Source organism: Monodelphis domestica, chromosome 1, assembly GCF_027887165.1.
Source record: "Monodelphis domestica isolate mMonDom1 chromosome 1, mMonDom1.pri, whole genome shotgun sequence".
Lineage (NCBI taxonomy): Eukaryota > Metazoa > Chordata > Mammalia > Didelphimorphia > Didelphidae > Monodelphis > Monodelphis domestica.
The window spans coordinates 611,123,636-611,147,189 of NC_077227.1; the positions used below are offsets into that span (position 1 = coordinate 611,123,636).

At 33.9% G+C, this 23,554-nt stretch overlaps 1 protein-coding gene across 5 annotated transcripts in view; it reads left to right on the plus strand.

Annotated features, from left to right (window-relative positions):
- RALGAPA2 (Ral GTPase activating protein catalytic subunit alpha 2) overlaps nt 1-23,554 on the plus strand; it is a 544,635-nt gene that overhangs the window by 373,732 nt on the left and 147,349 nt on the right. For all 5 annotated transcript variants that reach the window (XM_007476631.3, XM_056813837.1, XM_007476632.3 and 2 more), the window contains 3 exons: nt 12,345-13,113; nt 17,080-17,151; nt 22,818-22,941. In XM_007476631.3, coding sequence (XP_007476693.2) covers nt 12,345-13,113; nt 17,080-17,151; nt 22,818-22,941 — 965 coding nt within the window. The remainder of the gene's footprint in view (nt 1-12,344; nt 13,114-17,079; nt 17,152-22,817; nt 22,942-23,554) is intronic.

Sequence of the window (23,554 nt, forward strand, 5' to 3'; positions counted from 1 at the left end):
TGATTCATGTTTTCTTCCTCACCTCTTCCCTCTCCCCCTCCTAGAGTTAACCAGCAATTCCACTGGATTATACATGTATTATCACTCAAAACCTATTTCCATATTATTCATTCTTTGGAAGAGATTAATCTTATAAAACCAAAGCCCAAATCATATACCCAAATAAACAAGTGATAAATCATATGTTTTTCTTCTACTTTGAAAGTTCTTTCGTTAGAGGTGGATAGCTTTCTTTCTCATAAGTACCTCAGAATTGTCCTGGATCATTGTTTAATGTTAGTAGCAAAGTCATTGCATTTGATTGTCCCATAATATTGCAATTACTATGTATAATGTTCTCCTGGTTCTACTTATTTCACTCTGCATTAGTTCATATAGGTCTTTCCTGTTCTTTTTGAAATCATCCAGTTCATCATTCCTTATAGCACAATAGTATTCCATCACCATCATATACCACAGTTTGTTCAGACATTCCCCAGTCAAGGGACATCCCCTTGTTTTCCAATTTTTTGCCACCACAAAGTGCAGCTATAAACTAAATATATGATTTATGACCTGTTATTTTCACATATTTAAGGAATATTAAAAATTATTACTTATTTAAATTGTCACTGTCTTTACAGTTAGTCAATAAATATTCCTTTAGCACCTCTGTTTGCCAGGCACTGTGCTAAGTGATGGGGTTATAGAGAAAGGCACAAGAGAGTCCCTGCTCCCAAGAGTCTCACAGACTAGCAGGAAACAATATGAAAACAAGTGTTCAAACAAGATAAATTCTATATTATCAATAGAGAAGAATACCAGCATTAAGGAGTATCAAAAAGTTACTTATTGAATATCTACCCTTTGATCCAGCCATAGCACTGCTGGGTCTGTACCCCAAAGAGATAATGGACAAAAAGACTTGTACAAAAATATTCATAGCTGCGCTCTTTGTGGTGGCCAAAAACTGGAAAATGAGGGGATGCCCATCAATTTGGGAATGGCTGAACAAACTGTGGTATATGTTGGTGATGGAATACTATTGTGCTAAAAGGAATAATAAAGTGGAGGAGTTCCATGGAGACTGGAACAACCTCCAGGAAGTGATGCAGAGCGAGAGGAGCAGAACCAGGAGAACGTTGTACACAGAGACTAATACACTGTGGTATAATCAAACGTAATGGACTTCTCCATAAATGGTGGTGTAATGTCCCTGAACAATTTGCAGGGATCCAGGAGAAAAAAACACCATTCATAAGCAAAGGATAAACTATGGGAGTGGAAACACCGAGGAAAAGCAACTGCCTGAATACAGCGGTTGAGGGGACATGACAGAGGAGAGACTCTAAATGAACACTCTAATGCAAATACTATCAACAAAGCAATGGGTTCAAATCAAGAAAACATCTAATGCCCAGTGGACTTACGCATCGGCTATGGGGGGTGGGGGGGAGGAAAAGAAAATGATCTATGTCTTTAACGAATAATGCTTGGAAATGATCAAATAAAATATATTTTTAAAAAGTTACTTATTAAAAATGGGAGAGTATTTCTGGGGTAGTAGATGGGCAAACTATCAGTGAAAATTCTGAGAGTTGGGCATAAATCATCTTCAAGGAACAACAGGGGCCGGTGTCACTATATCACAGAGTATGTGGTGGAAAGTAACATATAAGACCAGAAGGGTAAATGATCAGGTTGTTAAGGACTTTAAATGCCAAAGAGAAGGTAGTTATAATGTAACATAAAATATTAATATAAAGGTCATCTAAAAAAGAATTATGTTTACTGAGTTTAGCAATAGGGCTTGCTACTGAAATAGTATTTCAGTACTCCCTCAGTACTTGAAGTATTTAATTAGATTCTCCTATTTTTATCAATTTTTTTCAAATTCTCAATCAGTAGTAGCTCTTTGAAAAGTCTTTAAATAAAAGTTATTCTCCAATTGATAAGTGGTTCAAAGGATATAGAAAGGTATTTTCAGAAGAAGAAATCAAAGCTATTTATAGTCATATGAAAAATGCTCTAAATCATTATTGACTAGAGAAAGGCAAAGTGAAACAGTTCTGAAATACCATCTCACACCTATCAGAAATAGCAGATGCAAGAGGAGATGAGGGGAAATAGGTAGATAATGAACTGTTCTTAGAATAGTGAACTGGTTCTACCATTCAGAAGAACGGTCTGGAACTATAATCAAAGGGCTATAAAACTATGCATACTCTTTGACTCAGCAATACCAGTATCAGGTCTGTATCCCAAAGAGATAAATGAGAAAAATAAAAAGGTCTTATAGGTATAAAATATTTATGGATGCTATTTTTGTGGTAGCAAAGAAATGGAAATTGAGGGGATGCCCTCCATTGGGAGAGATGGATGAACAAGTTATGTGATAGAGGAATGATCCAAAGACTTTGAAGGACAGAAGCTGGAAGAAAGGCAAAGGTTCAACCACAGGGGGAGATGGGTTGAGAGAGCTTGGATCTTGAGGGAAGAGGAGATTCCAAGGAGAGGCAGTTGATCTCTCTCTATCTTGAGACAGCAAAGGTGACAGTCTGATCAGAGGTTGTCTCCTGAGCCATACAAAATTCCTCATTGAATTTAACCACCATGCCCCCACCCCCAATGATACCAAGAATTGTGGCAGAAACTGAGAAGAATAAGAACAGCATAACAGGATCTTCACACAGCTCCTGTGACACCCTGGGTCTGGACATTGGCTCTGCTGTGATAAAGACCAGTGGTCTGAACCTCTCAGAGACCAGGCTGGCAAGCCTGAGTCTCTCAACTTTGGAATGAGGGGAAAAGATATTTTAGAAAGTCAAGGACTTCCTTTACCCTCTTTCCTACAGACCTCAATCTTCAGACATCCTTTCTTATTTTAACCTAACCACAATTGTTAGAATAAAGTTGCCAGTTATCATAAATTGACTTCTTTGTCATTTTGGAGGAGGAAGAAAGCTGATTTCTCTGTCTTTCCCCAAGGTTTACCCATTAAAATCAGTTATTAGAGGGGTGAAAAGGCAGGGTTAGTGGGAGACATATTTGAAGAAGACTGAATCAGGGGGGAAATCCATCTCATCCATCTCACCCTCCTTCTACCTTCTGGGCATTTATCATCTACTCTTTCTCCATTATACCCAAACCAACCCTCTAATACAGTTATTATATGTGATTATAATGGAGTACTACAGTGCTACAAGAAATGACAACGGTAGTAATTTCAAAAAAAAACATGGCAAGGCTTTTATGAGCTGATGCACAGCGAACTGAGAAGAACCAAGAGATCATTGTGCACAATAACAGCAATGTTTTAATGATGATCAACTGTGAAGGACTTGGCTACACTAATCAAGACCAAGACAATTCCAAAGGACTCATAAGAGGATAAAGACATGCTGTACACTTCCAGAGAGAGAGAACTGATGAATTCTCAGTATAAATTGAAGTTTGATTTTTTTCTCTTCTTTTGAGATATGGCTAATGGAAATATACATGATTTCCCTTGTAAAATTGATATATTGTTGGCCTTTTCAGTGGGTAGGAGACTGGTGAAAGCTGTGGAGAGAATCAATGTTAATAGATTGAGAATGTTAGAAAATAACATATATATATATATATTTCTATAGAGAGAGACTATATAAAGAGGATAGACTTTGTTATTTAGAAATGAAATTTAATTTAAATTTTTATTTTGATTTTATTTTTTAAATTTCATTAGAGAAACCTTTTAAAAACTATTTTAGGAAGATCCTAAAACTCATTTTCCCCTTTAGTAATTTCTGTCTGTCATAAAACTAAATGGTGGTCATTTCAGCCAAAATATGTCATTGAAGAGCAATAGTAAACTTATTGATCTTTCTTCTTTCTCCAATTCAGTAATAAAAGCAAAATGATAGTCATGCTTTCCAGTCTTATCTCAAATTATTGTTTTTCCTACCTTTACCCCTTTCCAAGTTTCGTTTTTTGTTGATGGTGTCATCATTCTTTTAGTCACCCACACTCTCAAAGCATTACAGTCTAAGTTTCCTCTTCTCTTACCATCACTGTCCACCTTCAATCAGTTGTCAATCATTGGGGTTTTTTTTTAAGTTTAATTAATTTAGAATATTCTTCTGTGGTTACATGATTCATGTTCTTTCCCTCCTCTCTGCCCACCCCATTCCCACACACACACACCCATAGCCAATGCAAAATTCCACTGGGTTTTATGTGTATCATTGATCAAGACTTATTTCTGTATTATTATTTGCACTAGGGTGATCATTTAGAGCAAGGGTTCCTAAACTATGGCGCATGGGCCACATGTGGTCCCCTAAGGCCATTTATCAGGCCCCCACACTTCCAGAAGGGGCACCTTCTGGTGAGGAGCACAGGATGCGAATGCATTCGCATCCTGTGCTCCTGGAATACTGTATGTGGTGCGCCACAAAGCACAGCATCGCTCACATACAGTACTACTTCCAGTGACATAATCCTTTGTGTGGCACCTTGTTCTGAGAGTAACTGAATGAGAACGAGGTATCGCGCAAAGGATTATGTGGCTGCACAATGGAAGACATCAGTATGTTGAGTGCCTATCTGGGAGAGGGGATTCTGTACTTTGTATACTGCTGCCCTACTGGTATAGTGGTGGTCATTGAAATACTGGTCAGTCCATTGATTTAAATTTACTTGTTCTATATTTTAAATATTGTATTTGTTCCCATTTTGGTTTTTTGGGTTTGTTTGTTTTTTTACTTTAAAATACGTGTTGTGTGCATAGGGATTTGTTCATAGTTTGTTTGTTTGTTTATTTGTTTTTATAGTCCAGCCCTCCAACAGTCTGAGGGACACTGAACTGGCCCCCTGTGTAAAAAAGTTTGGGGACCCCTGATTTAGAGTCTACATGCCTAATCATATCCCCATCAAACCATGTATTCAAGCAGGTGTTTTTCTTCTGTTTCTGCTCCCACAGTTCTTTCTCTGAATGTGGATAGCATTCTTTCCCATAAGTCCCTCAGAATTATCCTGGGTCATTGCATTACTTCTAGTAGAGAAATCTATTATATTCGATTGTGCCACAGTAGATCAGTTTCTATGTACAATGTTCTCCTGGTTGTGCTCATTTCACTCTGCATCAATTCCTGGAGTCGTCCATTTCACATGGAATTTCTCCAGTTCATTATCCCTCCTTTTAGCCCGATTGTATTCCATTAACAACAGATTCCATAATTTGTTCAGCCATTCCCCAATCGAAGGGCATTCCCTCATTTTCCAATTTTTTGCCACCACAAAGAGCACAGCTATGAATGTTTTTGTACCTTTTACTTATCTCTTTGGGGTATAAACTCAGCAGTGCTTTGACTAGATCAAAGGGCAGGCAGTCATTTAAAGCCCTTTGGGTATAGTTCCAAATTGCCTTCCAGAATAGTCAGATCAATTCACAACTCCACCAGCAGTGCATTAATGTCCTAATTTTTCCATATCCCCTATAACATTCATTGTTTTCCTTTGCTGTCATATTAGCCAATCTGCTACGTATGAGGTGGTACCTTAGAGTCGTTTTGATTTTATTTTCTCTAATTAAAGAGATTTAGAACATTTTTTCATGTGCATATAGTTTTTATTTCTTTATCTGAAAATTGCCCTTTTGTGTCCCTTGCCCATTTGTGAATTGGGAAATGGCTTGATTTTTTGTATAATTGATTTAGCTCCTTATAAATTTGAGTGATTAGACCTTTGTCAGGTTTTTGTTAAGAAGATTTTTTCCCAATTTGTTGGTTCCCTTCTAATTTTGGTTGCATTAGTTTTGTTTGTACAAAACCTTTTTAATTTAATGTAGTCAAAATTATTCATTTTACATTTTTGTTATATTCTCTATCCCTTCATTGTTCTTAAACTCTTTCCTTTCCCATAGATCTGATAGGTATACTATACTATGTTACCTAATTTACTTATAGTTTCCTTCTTTATTTTAAGTCATTCACCTATTCTGAATTTACCTTGGTATAGGATGTGAAATGTTGATCTAAACCTAATCTCTCCCATACTGTTTTCCAATTTTCTCAGCAGTTTTTGTCAAATAGTGGGCTTTTGTCCCAAAAGCTGAAATTTTTGAGTTTATTGTACACTGTCTTGCTGAGGTCAAGTCTTTTCCACTGATCTACCCTTCAGTCTCTTAGCCAGTACCATATTGTTTTGATGACCACTGCTTTATAATACAGTTTAAGATCTGGTTCTGCTAGGCCCCCCCATCCTTCACATTTTTTATTATTTCCCTTGATATTCTTGATCTTTTGTTCTTCCAAATGAACTTTGTTATATTTTTTTCTAATTCAGTAAAAACTTTCTTGGTAGTTTGATAGGTACTGCATAGTTTGATAGATACTACACTGAATAAGTAAATTAAATTGGGTAGGATTATCATTTTTATTATGTTAGCTCGTCCTACCCATGAGCAATAAATGTTTTTCCATTTCTTTAGATCTAGGTTTAATTGTGTGGAAAGTGTTTTGTAGTTGTGTTCATATACTTCCTATGTTTGTCTTGGCAGATAGATTCCTAAATATTTTATATTTTCTAGGGTTTTTTTAATGGAATTTCTCTTTCTAACTCTTGTTGCTGCTGTGTGTTGGAAATATATAGAAATACTGATGATTTATGTGGGTTTATTTTGTATTCCACAACTTTGCTAAAGTTGTTGATTATTTCCACTAGCTTTTTAGTTGATTCTCTAGAATTCTTTAATTAGATCATCATATCACCTGCAAAGAGTGATAGTTTAGTCTCCTCATTGCCTATTTTAATATCTTCAATTTCTTTTTCTTCTCTAATTGCTACTGATAGTGTTTCTAGTACAATGTTAAATTATAGAGATGATAATGGGCATTTTTGTTTCACTCTTAATCTTATTCTGAAGTTTTCTAATTTATCCCCATTGCAGTTGTTGGTTGCTGATGGTTTTAAATATATACTATTTACTATTTTTAGGAAAGGCCCTTCTATTTCTATACTTTCTATTGTTTTCAGTAATAATGAGTGTTATATTTTATCAAAGACTTTTTTGTCATCTATTGAGATAATCATGTGATTTTTGTTGGTTTACTTGTTGATATGGTCAATTATGTGGGTGGTTTTCCTAATATTAAACCATCCTTGCATTCCTGGTATAAATCCGATCTGATCATAGTGAAGAACCCTTATGATCACTTGCTGGAGTCTTTTTGCTAGTGTTGTATTTAAGATTTTTGCATCTATGTTCATTAAGGAGTTGAGTCTGTAGCTTTTTTTCTGTTTTTGATCTGCCTGCCTTTGGAATCTGTACTATTTTTGCATCATTAAAGGAATTTGGTAGAACTCCCTTCTTTACTTATTTTGTCAAATCGCTTGTATAGTCCTGGGATTAGTTATTCTTTAAATGTTTGATAGAATTCACTTGTGAATCCATCTGGCCATGGAGATTTTTTTCTTAGGGAATTCTTTGATGATTTATTCAATTTCTTTTTCTGATTAGGGATTTTTTAAGTATTCTATTTCTTCTTCTGTTAATCAAGGCAATTTATATTTTTGTAAATATTCATCCACATCACCTAGATTGTTGTATTTATTGAGATACAATTGGAGAAAATAGTTCTTAATAATTACCTTTATTTCCTCTACATTAGAGGTAACATCATCCTTTTCATCTTTGATACTATTAATTTATTTTTCTTCTTTCCTTTTTTTATAAGATTAACCAGTACTTTATCTATTTTATTTGTTTTTTTAAGTATCAGCTGCTAGTCTTATTTATTAATTCATTAATTATTTTTCACTTTCAATTTTATTAATTTCTCCTTTAATTTTTAGGATTTCTAATTTTAGTTTTTATCTGGGAATTTATAATTTGTTCTCTTTTTAGGTTTTTTTAATTTGTATGCCTAATTTATTAAACTCTTCCCTCTCTGATTTGATAATATATGCACTAAAGGATATACATTTTCCCCTGAGTGCTGCTTTAGCTGCATCCCATGGATTTTGATATGATGTCTTCTCATTGTCATTCTCTTCAATGAAATTATTAGTTGTTTCTATGATTTGTTCTTTAACCAACCATTTGGAGAATCACATTACTCAATTTCTAATTATTTTTTGTCTCTCTATGTACCCTTACTAATTATTACTTTCATTGCATTATTATCTGAAAAGGTCGCATTTATTATTTATGCTTTTTTGCATTTTTTTATGCCCTAGTACATGGTGATTCTTTGTGAATGTATAATATGTTGATGAAAAGAAGTTATAGTCCTTTTTGTCCCTATTTATTTTCCTCCTCCATAACTATTAACTCCAATTTTTCTAAGATTTCATTCACCGCTCTTACCTATTGTTATTTTTTTATTTATCTACATTTGATAGAGGTAGGTTCAGGTCTCCCACTAATATACTTTTACTATTTCCTCCTTAAGCTCCTTAGTTTCTCCTTTAAAAATTTGAATGCTATACCATTTGGTGCATGCTTATTGAATACTGATATTTTCTCATTTTCTTTACTGCCTTTTATCACTTTGTAATTATCTTCCCTATCTTTTTTTAATCAGATCTATTTTTACTTTGGCTTTGGCAAATATCACAATTGCCACTCCTGCCTTCTTTTTTGTAGTTGCTATCCAATAGATTTTGGGTAATCATAACCCTAAGCCCCTCTCTTTCTTGTATACATTTTCATGTTTCTCTTGATTTTTGTATTTGGACATCAAATTTTCTATATAGTTCCGTTCTTTTCTTTATAAATACTTGGAAATCTTCTATTTTGTTGAATGCCCATACTTTCCCCTGGTAGTATATATAGTCAGCTTTGATGGCTTGTAGACCCAATTCTCTTGCCTATCTGAATATCATAGTCCAAGCCTTACAGTCCTTTAGTATGGAGACTGCCAGATCCTGTGTAATCATGAGTGAGGCTCCTTGATATCTGAATTATCTCTTTCTGGTTTCTTGTAATATTTTCTTCTTAGCTTGGAAGTTCTTGAATTTGGCGGTTACATTCCTGGGCATTTTCTTTTGAGGATTTAATGTAGAGAGTAATCTATGGACTCTTTCAATGTCTATTATGCCCTCTTGTTCAAGAACATCAGGGCAGTTATCCTGGATGATATCAAGTTTTCTGTTTATTTCTAGGTTTCCAGGTGGACCTATGATTCTCCAGTTGTCTGACCTGGAACTGTTTTCTAAGTCAGTTGTCTTATCAATGAGATATTTCATGCTTCCTTCTATTTTTGTCATCCTTTTGACTTTGCTTTATTAATTCTTGGTGTCTTGTGATATCATTGGCTTCTACTTGCTCAGTTCTAGTCTTTAAATACTGGTTTTTCAGCTATGATCTTTTGATTTTCCTTTTTTTGGTTTGGTCTATCCTGCTTTTCTTGGCTTCCAGCAGGTCAATTCTGTCTCCAATTTTCCTATCATTTCATTTGATTTCTGTACTTCTTTTTCCAAGTGGGAGATTCTTTTTTACATTTTCTTTTTGAACTATTTCCCACTTTTCTTGTGAAATTTCTCCTATCTTTCTTACTTGGTCCTCAGACTCAAATTTGATTTCCTGGAGAGCTTGTTATCAATCTCCATCTTTTTTTTTTTTTAATTTGGATGGGTTGGTTGTTTGTTGCCCTCTGTTGTCTTCTCTGTAGTGTGCTGCTCTTCTCTGTAGAAGTTATCTAGGGTCAGAGGTTTTTTCCTTACTTTTTTTGGTAGTTGTAGATTGTAGTTCTTGGATGTTGGTGGCCATTGCTATGTTAGTTTTTTCCTCCCTTCCCAGCCAGAAGTCTGAGTGAGGAGGGTAGGCAGGTCTCTGTGCATTGATCTACAGAGCAGTTTTTGCCCTGAGGCTATTTTTCAGCCTCCACTATGTCTGCTGTGGGCAGTCCTTTGCCCTGTCTCTGTGCCCCAACTCCTCATTCCTCAGCCTCCTGTGGTCTCAAGTCTCACTGCTCTCAGAGGTAAGCCTGTGGTGTCCTCAGCCAGCCCCTGAGAACCTAGAGATTGCCCTATGCTCGCTCTGACTCTGACGTGGTAGGTGGAGTGGAGGGGAGGTAATCACCTTGCACTTTCATAGGAGTAATTTTACCCCTTCATAGTGCGGAAGTGCCCAAACCTTGCTTACCTTCAAGGCTGTGCCCTACAGATGAACCCCTTCACTTGTCTGATTTTTTTTTTCTTTTGAGGCACTTTATATGGGTTGGTGGTGAGGAGAAGAAGACCCTTGCTTCTACTCTGTGTCCATCTTAGCCCAGAAGTCCAGTTGTCAATCATCATTGATTTTAATGCTGAAGTTTCTTTTTTAATTATTCCTTCATTTCTACTCTCATCATCTAAATTAAGATTTCATTAATTCTTGCTCAGACTAGTATTGGCCTCCTATGTGACCTCCCTCATGTGGAAAGGAAAACTGAGACTGAGGAATCACTGTTTAGAATGTTGCTGGGAGGGGGAGCAGCAGTTGGAGCAAGAGGAGATGCTTGTGGGAGAAAGAGAAAAGAAAGAGGTCTCTTTGCCTTCTGAACTCTGGATAGTGAGGAGCTAAGACCCAAGCTCAAGATCCCAACCTGTGGTGACAAAGCCTTGTCTCCATTTCCCTTGCCTTGATGAGAGAAGATTCCTGCTATCTTTTGATCATCAACTAAAGAAAGAAAAGAATAGCAACTGCAGCTGAAGGGTGCTGATTCTTGAAACTTTATGGGGTCACCCTGAAGACCCCTCCCATCCCTTGACCTTCCCAAGAAGGACATTTGAAACCTGATTAGAATAGGATAGTGACCATGATTTGAGAGCAAGGAGAAAGAGAAGCTAAGGCTGAGCCATTTGTCTCAGCTGAAGTAGAACAATGACAACCTGTAGGGTACCCTATTCCCACAAACTTATTCCCCCCTTTTATTACTTGAACTATTAAACAACTTTATAGCAAAGAAGCTCACAGTCATATTCAAATCAAAGAAGAACTAAAGAAAGAGAAGGTGATGGGCTAGGCTAGCCATTTAGCCTTGGCTAAACAGCAAAGCCAAGAGGGATAGTCTGCCTGCCAGACAAGTAGGACTTCTGGGATTTCAAATACCAGCCAAGCCTTGTGAGAGGTAAACTCCATTATTTCCCAGAAACCTACTCATTGAGACACAGCCCATGTTCTTCCTTGCCTTAACATCAGCTCAGGGGTATTTCTCTTTTGGGTTGATGTGTGAGAGAAAGGGAGAATTACAAAGATCTTCTCTCGACCCAGTGGTTATCTCTCCCTTTACTTCACCAGCCCTCCTTATTCCCTCTGTCCCTTCACCTTCTCCATTCCCTCTTACAACCCATCCATATTCCCTTTTCCGCAATGCTTATTACACTTACTACAAATTGTCCCTCATTGCCAAAGGAATTTTCCTAATGCAGTGTTTGTCCCTTCTAGTTCCATGTTATATTCTTGTATCGTTCCCTATTCTATCATCTTGGGTAATTGCCATTGCCTTTACATTAAAATAAACTATTTTAGCCCACTGTTCTAATCCCTTTGTGGTCTGGCTGTACGCTGGAAAGGATTTTATCTTTCTTTTGCTGTTTTCCAGTCCCTCACTGACTCAGCCTAACTCTGCTACTAACCATCTCCTAATTTTATTCTGTGCTCTCCTATTGTAGTTTTGTACTGGCCATTCTTGCAATGGGCTATTCCCTAAGCACTTTTAATTATTGAAATACCTGCCTTCCTTCAAAGCCATATCAGTTATGTTCTTCATGAAAATTTCTGTTTCCTTTAGCAAGAACTGATACTTCACTCCTCAGATTTTTCAGCCTTCATTGACCTACTTTAACCAAACTTCTTATATTCTAACAATTTCTATCTTATAATTGTGTTATTTCCCTTACCCCTTTACACTGTTGTAATCTCCTTCATGAAAGGAACTGTAAATCTATTGAACAAAGTTTTTGCCTCATAGATGTAACTGAAAAATATAGTGGACAAAATAACTTATTTTAGGTACAGTAAAGAAAGGAATGTTTTTATACCTCATTGTGTGATTAATATTTAAGACAAAGTCTTTTATAAGGTAAGCTCTAAATAAGTGCTGGTAACAAAGTAAAATTTTCCTGTTTTGCCTGGAAACTTAACTACCATTTTAACAATATTTCTGTGGGAAAATATACTTCAAGTTCCAAATACAAATAATCTTTCTGTAGGTTGGGGACTGCCTATATAACCAAAAGTTCCTGGAAAGTAGGGTTGAATAGTTTTTTGAAAGAATCCATCACAGTTGAAAATAGGGGTGCCAATGTTTAAAGAAAAAGCCATAAACTAAATTCTAAATATGTTGTTTTTTTTAAATAGGTTTCTGCCATCTCTGATCATTCTTTATTTATTTTTATAGAAAAACGGAGGAGAAGTTTGGAATTAATCCCTCTGACTGCCCGTATGGTGATGACACACCTAGTAAACCACTTGAGTCACTATCCACTCAGTGCGGGCCCTGCCATTCTTCACAGCCTTGTTAGTGAAAATCATGACAATGCATACTTTGAGTCACCTGAGCTCTCTTCTGAAGTCTTCAGAAGTCCAAACCTACAGTTGTTTGTATTTAATGACAATACCCTTATGTCTTACCTTCAAATTCCTGCTGAAAGAACAGAAGAGAAGCCATCAGGTCCACTCTCTGATGTCAGGCTTATTGTGAGAGATATCTCTGGAAAATATTCTTGGGATAGCAAAATATTATATGGACCTTTGGAAGGCTGCTTTACACAGAACAGGAGGAATAATTCATTTGTGATTTCAGACAGTAGACCTCAGACATTTGAACCTGAGAAAGAATTTTCTCAAAATGAAGAAGTAGATGATGTGCTTGACAAATTACTTGAAAATATTGGCAATGCCAGCCCTGAATGCCTTTTGCCATCCCAGATAAACCTAAATGCTCCTTCACCATCCCCATTTGGAATGAGTCAAGGTCAAGAAAAAGAGATCATCAAAGCAATATTATATCAGAATGCCCAAGAAGAAGAATATGTACAGAGGTGCAGGTCTGATGTTACACTGAAAGTTCCCAATGAAGAACAGCCAGTTCCTTCTGAGCCACAAGGTCCATTTTATTTCTGTAGATTACTGCTGAATGACTTAGGAATGAATTCTTGGGACAGAAGGTATGATTTCATTTTCTTTTGCTTATCTTTAATCTGTTTCAATTTTATCATAATTTTAATTTTTATATATTTTCTCAATTATTTTTCACATTTAAGTTTATTTCAATAGTCACATTAAAGGTATGAATATTTTTAGTAAATTTAAAATATTAACAAAATTAATAGTGCAGTTCCAATTCTTAGGCTCAATTCTAATCTTGTAATTTGAAAGCAGTATCTAACTTTCTCTCAGTAATGTGTTCAGTATGTCTGCAGTTTTCTTTAATTTTTAAAGTTATATAATTTAGATTAGATTGCTGATTGTTAGACGTCAAAAAGTTACCTCTGCTGTTAGTATTCTATGCTAATATGACTTAGATCTTATGGAAAAAGCACTGTGTTTGAGATTATCTTTGTTTTAGGCCTTATTCAATAGTTTACTAGCCACCATTCAAATTTTTACCTTGAGCAAATAATTTAACATCTCTGAGTATTGACTTCCTCATAGGTAAAATAGGCATATTAGTATTTGTGCCATTTACTTTACAAAAATCATAGAATTTTGTAATCACAACAATATTTTAAAGATTGTTGACTCAAATTTCCTATATAATATGAGAAGAAAAAGTTTTACCTTACAAAAAGAAAACTTAGAGGAAATGTTAAATGTCCTCATTTATTTAAAAGATCCTCTGTGGAAAAGTCTGGGCTTCTGTTATATAGTTACAGGTAAAATTAGGTAGAATTAAGAACAGTAGACTAAAATTACAAAGACTCAGGGCCCACTTTAGTATCAAGAAGAATATTCTAATATTTTGTTTTTACAAATCCAGTCCTTTTTAAAAAGTAATGAATTTTCTCATCATTTTGGAATATTTAATGAGAGGCTAGATGGCTTCTGGTAAGCATTTTGTAGCCAAAATTTTGAAGATCAAAGCTGGTGTGATAGAGAATTAGAACAGGAAAACAGGAAACCAGAGTTCTATATCCTGGCTATAAAATGTATTACCTGTGTGATCATAGACAAATTACTCAACTTTCTCGTAATCTTCACTTCACTAATCTGGTAAAATATCTTCACAGGGTCATTGTGAAAAAAAAAGTACTTCAAAAATTTAAAAAGTATACTATGTAAATGTGATTTTATTATCATCATTATGTAATAAAAATCATTATGTATATGTATTATTATGCAATTTCTTATTAAAAGATCTTTAGAGGTCCTCATGTAGGAATTTCTTCCATCGTTTCCTTTAGTTCATTTCTCATAAGCTTATTGCCTCAAAAGGCAATATTTTAAACACTTGATACATTAACAAATTCTTTCTTATCCAAAACATAAATTAATACTTTGTAACTTCTGCCCATTCCTACTAGGTTTTTTTTTTCTCTGTGGAGATAATTTTGTTAAAAAAAATATAACCTTGTTATATATGATTTTTTTTTCTTAATGATCCTACTTCTCTTCATCTCTGATTCGTTTTCTTAGTATTTAAAAAACCAAACACTCATTTAAAATTACATTTCAGAATTTTGCTAGCTGTTGTTGATAATAGTCATGATGATGATTCCTTACTTTTATACTTAGCCAAACATTTTTGCAAGGATTATCTTATTTGATGCCTTCAAAATTTGGATAGATATGACTTTTTTTTAAACCCCAGTTGGAAGCTGAGAGATTAAGTTGACTTGTCCGTGGTTACACAGCTAACCAAGTATTTGATGTAGAATGTGAACTCAAATCTTAACTCTAAATCTAGCATATGCCATGTTGAATCTGTGTTTAAGAATTAATCTATGTCATCCATACTTTATTTTTCTTCCTTTTTGAAAACAGGAACATGTTTTATCAGTTAATTCAAGTCATCAGTAGATGTGTGTTCCCATTTTCATTTATCTTCAGGCTTCTGCACCCCTCCCTTTCTCAATGACTTCTCAGAAACTCAAAGAGAGGCTCTATGATTATATCCACAAGGTCTTCGTGAATTGGGGGGGAAAAAAAAGATTTGGAATAAAAGAACAATTGTTCAAAGCCCAGTTCTTTTTACTTTGGGAAGTGTTTATAAAATAATAGGTTTGGGCCAGATAATATCTAAGGTTTATGTCAGCACTTAACCTGATCCAATGAACATGGAATCATAATTTTAAAATGATTGTCTACTCTTAATTTCTCTCATTTATCTCAGAAAACACTGAGTTTTAGAAAGATTAAGTGGCATGCTAAAAGATCATATCCCTAATTATGAGTAGGATCTTAAGTTTTCTACCTTTATACTCTTTCATCACATTGATTTAAGACATTTTTATCCCTTTCTCCTCCTTTCCTGATCCTCACCACCCAGATGGCTGATTAGTATTCTGAATCTATTTGTCCACTCTAAACCTAGAATATGTCCTAACATTTATGCTTTGACTTTAGCTTGCTTACCAATTTCTAAAATGCTTGGAAATCCTTTTTGGCACCTGGATAATCCCACCTTAGATTGCTCATATGGGTTCCAATGACCAATTGACCTGCTTCTGCAGGACCCACTGTGCTCTGAACAGTGACCCTTACTAGTTCCCTCTATGCTCTGCTTTGGGTCTTCTCTTTTATATTTCTTACTTGCTGATTTCTACTTCTCTCATTACTATTTTTTAATTCTTGACCTGTGCTGTTTTGCAAAATAGATAAAACTGATCTTTTCTGATACAAATATTTAAAGTACTCTGTATTTAGCTGAATAATACTTCTACTGGTATTAAAATTAGTATTCTTTATTAACCTTTCTGCCAATTTTGAAGTTTAATCTGGAAAAACTTTTTACAGCAGTATCACTTTACTTTTCTCACCATTTATCCTCACCCAGTTATTCTTTACCATATTTCTAAATTCACTAAGGTCTTAAACCAGAGTCTATCTCATCGTAGTCTGAAGGCTAGCTTATTTCTCAATATCTTATAGTGGACCAGAAGTTCTGTCAGATCCTAACAATCAGTCAAGAATTCAAGTTCAAATGTCAAGATTCTAGTCTAGTTATGGGGCAGTGTGCATAAAGTTGTAAGCACCATTCTAGCTAACATCAGAGATTTGCCATAACAATCTGTTAAGTTCTAGGGAGGTTACCTTTGATATCAGTGGATGAAGTATCAATACTGATAATTCCATGAAGTATTGAAGGATTGTATCATATCTGTATATTTAACATGCCATATGCCTCTCTCCTCTGTCTTCATGAAGCTGTTTCTTTCTCTGTATTCTGATTATGAGTCCTATTCCTCCTTGTTGTCTTTCTTTGACTTGAAGTAAATTTGTCTTCTGCATATCTTATATATGTTTGTTTGTATATGTCTGTATATCTTTATATATGAATATATACAGATATATATATATTTAAAGTTTAAAAGCATTCACTTAATAATGTTTGTCACCACTAGTATTAACTGGTTTTTCTGAGAATCAAGGTGATGTAAGAGTACTGGAGTCAGAAGACCTTGGTACAAATTCCAACTTTACCATTTTCTAGTTGCATGACTTTAGGCAAGTTAAATTAACCTCTGAATCTATTTTCTCAATTTGAAGAATATTTATTAATTGCTTACTTTATACCAGGCCCTGTACTAGACACTAGAGTTACAAAGAAAATTAAAAACAGGCCCTGTCTAAAAGGAACTTTCATTCTACTTGGGAAAAAATTCTCAAATTTTTCACTTTACTACTTGTATTACTCTACCTCATGAAGTGGCTTTATGAAAAAAAAAATCTAACATGCAAAGTGCTTTTTATATCTGCATAGTGTTAGATAATTGATTATAATAATAATACCATAATATATATTAATTTTAGTATGCTAACTTAAAACATTTACAAAACTTACATTTAAATCTGTTTGGTTCATTTACTTTTTTCATGTTGACATTCATAAAAGGAATAGTCATTCCATAGTACTTTGTTTTTGTTTCACATGATATATCTTCCCAATTTTTTGAATTTTTTTGTCATTATAGAAAAAATTTTCATCTGCTGAAGAAAAATTCTAAATTGTTGAGAGAGTTGAAAAATTTGGACTCACGTCAGTGGTATGTAATTATATTTGTAAATTACTTTCATTCTTATATCTTCTGAGAACATGTATAGCTGTTACGTCAGTACTCTGATGAATCTATGACATTAAGAGTGTGCAAAATTCTTCAAAAATACAAATTGCAAGTGATCTATGACTTCTTTTCCTACATAAGTATTTTTCTATGTTCTTCCATAAATCCTCTCAAGGGCACCAACCAATGTCTGGGAACTTCCTCTAATTCTTTTGATATTGTGGGTACCACTATACAACACAGGTTATCCTTATAGGTATTTCACTTTGTATAGCTGAACCATCTCATTTTCTGGCCATTAATCTCTTAGAGGACAAGTTTGATCTACTGCATGAAGGAATAAATACATCAGGTAAACCTGAAAAAATCAGACATCTTTACAAAAAAATATTCAGATTCTTTAAATAATCTATAGATGTGCATACCCATCCTTACTTATAAATCTGATCTCTGTAGTGTAATCATTGTATTTATTATCTTAACTACTGAATTAAAAATTGTTATGTTGTAAAATGCTACAGGATGAACTCTTTTTCAAAGTGCTATAATTCTTAGGTTAATAGCCCTCCTTTATCTAACCTATGTTAACTTGCATGTCTGTGCTATATAGTTCAACAATGTTGCATGAAATATTTTAGCACTTACATTAGGTAGAGTCCCTATGTCCATTATGTATAACACAGTCTTCAAATAGGAAAAATAATTAAGTAGACTATATAAATCATATTTTCTCTCAACCCCATTTGTGAATTTTTAATACCTAACTTTCAGAGATTATATTCTTTTTATATTGTGTGCTGAAATAATACATTTTAGGTGAAATGGCAAAATAAAGATTATATTCATATAAAGTCCTACATCCTAGATTCATTAACAACTTGGAGTCCCTTTGGTAGGAGGCAGATAAAATAGCTTTTAAAATATAAAGAAAGAGGAACTAATAAAATAGCTATGTACTGACATGTCATAACATGCTTAAATTTTGACATCTTAGGAAATTACAGTTTTTATTATTAGAAATTTTTTAAAACATAAAGTATAAAAAGGCTTAGCTATATGCCTGTGTTTCTATCTGAAGCTCTTTAAGTATTCAGATAACAAATGTCTATGGAACATCTACTGTTCTTTATATAATTGTTTTTAGTGCATCTTTTTTCTTTCTTTTGTGTATTTCTTAAAATAACAGTTTTTCTGTAAGGTATCATTTATAGGTTTGTTTTCACTTTTCCATTTAGCTTTAGGTTCTCATTAAAACAGCTGTAATAGGTCTTCCAAATTCAGTGCAGTTTTCAAGGGAATGATAATGGTCTGATTCATATTGCCATTATTTGGATTTCAAACCTATATTACTATTATGTTTCTTCCCCCATTTGAACAAAAGTATAGAAGATTATAAGAATCAGTATTTAAAATTATTTTTAAAATATTCAGACAGATTTTCTTTATTAAAGTCCCTAAAAATGGGAAGGGGGTGCATTGTATATTGATTCCACTCATTTTAGAAAACTATTCTAAAGAGTCATCCTTTTTGTATTCTAGATAACATCTTTCAACATTTACCTTTATATACAGATTTTACTTTTCTTCCAACTCATTTTATTTCTTCCCTTTATCCTCCACTCTTTCAAAATTCCTATATACTGGGGGCAGCTGAGTGGCTCAGTGGATTGAGAGCCAGGCCAAGAGATGGGAGGTCCTGCATTGAAATCTGGCCTAAGACACTTCCCAGCTGTGGGACCCTGAAAAAGTCACTTAACCCCCATTGCCTAGCCCTTACCACTCCTCTGCCTTGGAACCAATACACTGTATTGATTCAAGACAGAAGGTAAGGGTTTTTTAAAAAATCCCTATATACTTAGTGCATTTCAAAATGTAATTTAGACTTTCTATCTTAAAAGCAAACCTGCCTTCTTTAAATTTTTAGATATACATATGAAAGATATAATTTAATTCTGACTTTTCCTTCAGAAGGCTTGAAGTCTCAATTTGTCTCATCTGCCTGTCTTATGACTTAGTTTTCTATTATGGTGGGTCCTTTAGAAATATATTTGTTGAGAGATATATTTTAAAATTCATTAAAAAAGAAAAAGTAATATTTCTCCAAATATCGGATACCTATATTGTCATTTTAAGTTTTTAGTTCCTGGTTTACAGGGAAATGTTTTTGATGACTTTATAGAATTATGAATTTTAATAAGAATATTTTTAAGCTTGCAAACACTAACATCGATAGCAATTTCTTATTTTTTCTCTTATCCTATTTTTTTATTTTCGGCTATTTTTTTTTAACCTGCTTTGATGTTAGAGAAAGAATAAGTTCACTTTTTGAAATTCTTTATAATGAATAGTGATTCCCATTGTGTCTCAGGCATTCTCCATCACTAAGCAAGTGGAATACATTTTCAAACTTGAATTTTTATGTATATTCTTTCTTATTCCATACACTCCATGTTAAGCAAATAAAAGGTCATCTTGCAACTATGGCCGATTTGTTTAGTCTCAATAGACTTTAGCTATGTGAGGTACAATTGAATTAGTTCCCTGGAGTGCTGTTGCACTTATAAAATATGGCTTTGAAAAGCTTATTGGCAAACCCTCTGTTACCCCAATTAACTTTCATTTAAACCTCCATCCCTTGGATTCCATGTTCCTTATGACTAAAAAACGTACCAACTTCTGTCCCTCTAATTGATTTTTTTCACTAGTTCATTTTGAAATCAAATAAGTACATAAGTACAAATAGATGTACATCTCCCAGTTTACAGGTAGAATCACAGCTTAATCTATTTTTCACTTTCACTAGTATTTTTCAATGTTTTACAACCTTTAATAAAATAATTCTTCCTATGTAAACTGATTTCCTCCTCTAGTAGAATTATAGTATTATCTTTTCCTGTTCTCAGTAAATACAAAGAATACCACTTCACATTTTTTAAAGAATACATACTTTTGGTTTCCTAATTTCAACATTTTAATGGTATTTGTGAAATGCAGGTAATGAAATTAAAATTGTAAAGCCCTTATTATATACAAAGAATTCTGCTAGATACAGTTTATACTTATTGAATAATCATTTTTTGCTGCTTAAATAGGAATAATCTTACAACTATATGTTAAGATAAAGTTAAGGTTGCTATTTTTTTAGTATATCTTTAAGAGAAAGAAAAAAACATAAAGAAATTAACATAATTTTTTTACCCAAAAAGGTGGTTCTGTGTGTTTCTCTGTTGCCCACTTATTCCTGTAGTCTAGTGGATGCAAAATATTATTGATGTACAGTAGCATTACAAACACATTATATGTATTTGAGAGTTTAACAAAGTCAGCTATGGTTTAAAAAACTGGGCAACTTTCTATAGTCCTTAAGTTTAAAAGATATGAAATTTGTTGTATGTTTAGCACTAAAGATCAGTATTTCTTATATTTCATGGAATTTCAAGTCAGAATTTAAGACCCTCATATTTCAAAAGTAAAACATCTAAACTTGAAGCAGAATGAGCATATGCATATCAATTAGGAACAAGAGTTTATAAATAAATATTACATTTACATTTACATTGACTACTTTCAGAGAATCAAAGAGATTTTTAATTAAACATAGATTGAGTTATAGGAAAGAATTGGAGATCAATACAAAGTTCTTGGTTTTTTAATATGACTTTTAAATTATGCATTTTCAGGCATAGTGGGGCATGTGTATAATCTCAGCTAATAGGGCTACTGGTGAGTCTTTTGAGCTATGGTGTTCTGAGCTGCCATAGGCTTTACTTATTGAGTATCCATGCTAAATTTGTCATTAATATGGTGAGGCCTTGGTTAAGAGGGGGACCATTGGGTTACCTAACAAGGGGTGAACCAATACGGGTCAGATATGAAACAAATCAAAGCTTTCATGCTGATTAGTAGTATAAAGAGGTCTTGAGTTGCTTGGTCACTTCAACATGGTTGAGATAGGGAGACCCAGTCTCAAACAAATGATCATAGGTAACTGTATTGTAATTCCACTTTGATTCCTTCATCATGTCTTAGCAAATAGTCGGCAAAGGCATATGTTTGCAATGGTACCTGCCTGTTTCAATAAGTCTGTTATTAGAACATTTTTAGAAGATTTAAGGACATTTAGAACACTAAAAACATTTTCTGCCAACTGCCACCAAATATTTCTGAATCCCCATAATATGCACACTTCAAAATACTCCTTAGAAATTATAGTCTAGGGGGCATCTGAGTAGCTCAGTGGATTGAGAGCCAGGCCTAGAGATGGGAGGTCCTATGTTCAAATCTGGCCTCAGATACTTCCCAGCTGTGTGACCCTGGGCAAGCCACCTGACCCCCATTGCCTGTCCCTTACCACTCTTCTGCCTTGGAACCAATACACAGTATTGCTTCTAAGAGGGAAGGTAAGGGTTGGAAGGAAGGAAGGAAGGAAGGAAGGAAGGAAGGAAGGAAGGAAGGAAGGAAGGAAGGAAGGAAGGAAGGAAGGAAGGAAGGAAGGAAATTTATTCTAAAACATTCCTTCTCTCCAGTTAACAAAATCCTCTCATCCAACCTTATTTTTCTTCTCTAAAGATTTATCTGAGGTTCAATAAATTATAACTAATAAGATAAAAATATGTATATATGTTGTTTCTATCTGTAGAAATGTTTAAAAACCCTGCTGTGTCCTAGGCTACATACATTGTTCATAAGAATTTTTCATGTAATTTTGAGTCTCAAAGAACTAAGAAACAGAAATACATCAGTCATTTTGGCACTTGCAGCATAATGTATTAACTGGGAGAAATAAAATTTTATTTCCTGAGACATAGAAGATATATTTTCCATTAATCACTAAAAAAATAAATGAAATAACAATGATGATCAGGATAGCAAAACTAGTTATAACAACAAGAACAAGACAATATGACTTTTTTTAGTTATGTCACTTAATCCCAGTCATCTAGCCCTTACTGCTGTTCTGCCTTGGAACTGATACTTAGTATTAATTCTAAATTAGAAGATAAGGATGTTTTTAAAGAGAGAATATGACTCCTTTGAAAGAGGAAGGGCAATGATTGAATCATTCCTAGGACTTTTGAGGGAGAAAGATATTTATCATTAATAAAATACCATGTTTATGTAATATAAAATTAAAAGGTCTTTGTGTTCTTAATCTAATATCTATATAGCAATTAGTTGTTAATACAGTCAAATATTATGAATTGGTCCCCATTCTAGTTAATATAGTGTCAATGTGGACTTCATCTTTCATGGCTGAAACCATTCAGTTCTTTTCTCAATCAAATATTCAGTTAAACATTCAGAAAAGGAAGGTATCCTATTATTGGGGAATGTGCAGCTACTTTCTGCTAACCAAGTCCAAAATCTATTCTATTTTAATTTCTTAGATTAATTTGTCTATTTAGATTTAGACAATTTTACAGTATGTATCTTAAGTCTCAGAATGTAAAATTTACATAAGAATGTAAAAATTAGAGCAGCTCTTTTGTCTGTTTCAAAGTTTAACTGACATGTTCCTAAATTAAAATTAGGAGGAAATCCTAAACTGTGTGGTAGAAGAAATGATATAAAGACCCATTTTTAAGAGAGTGCCACATCTTTCTCTTTGTTATAACTATTCTTCCTTTCAATTTGCTTCTGATCCACAGCCGTGAAACACACAAGATTGCAGTGTTTTATATTGCTGAAGGACAAGAAGACAAGTGCTCAATACTATCAAATGCAAGGGGAAGCCAGGCATATGAAGACTTTGTTGCTGGGCTTGGTTGGGAGGTAATTCATTCAGTGAATATTAATTGAGTGAAATTAAAACTTTTGGGTGTATGTGCATTACATGTAAAATTGTTACCCCTTGAAGTCTGCTTTAGAAGTACCTGCAGTATCAAGATTTTTTGAGCCTCATTTTATAATTGAAATCTGAACATTTGCATTTTAAAACTTATTGGCCACTTTTTAGCAACTTTAAAAATACAAAATATAATAGAATTGTAGTGGAATGAGAATTGGGTTTTATTTCATTTGGACCTAAGTTCATATACTACTTCTAACAGTAGCTATGTGACATTAAGCAAGTCACTTATGTAAGCTTCAGATGTCTCATCTACAGAGAGGAAATAATTCTTGTTATACCTTCTAGAAAGGATTACTGTGAGGATGAAGATAATGAATGTGTTTAATATGCTTTCTAAATGTTAAAGTTATGTAATTGTTAGATATTGGTATTATTACAGTTTCTAGTAATGATTCAATTAAATATTTATTAGTGTCTGTTCATAATAAAATAGCTAGAATATAAGATATTCCATACTTCTGTGAAAGTCTGTTGTGGGATGTGACATAAATAGATGATTATAACAAAAAATTAGACATTATATATGCATTAGAG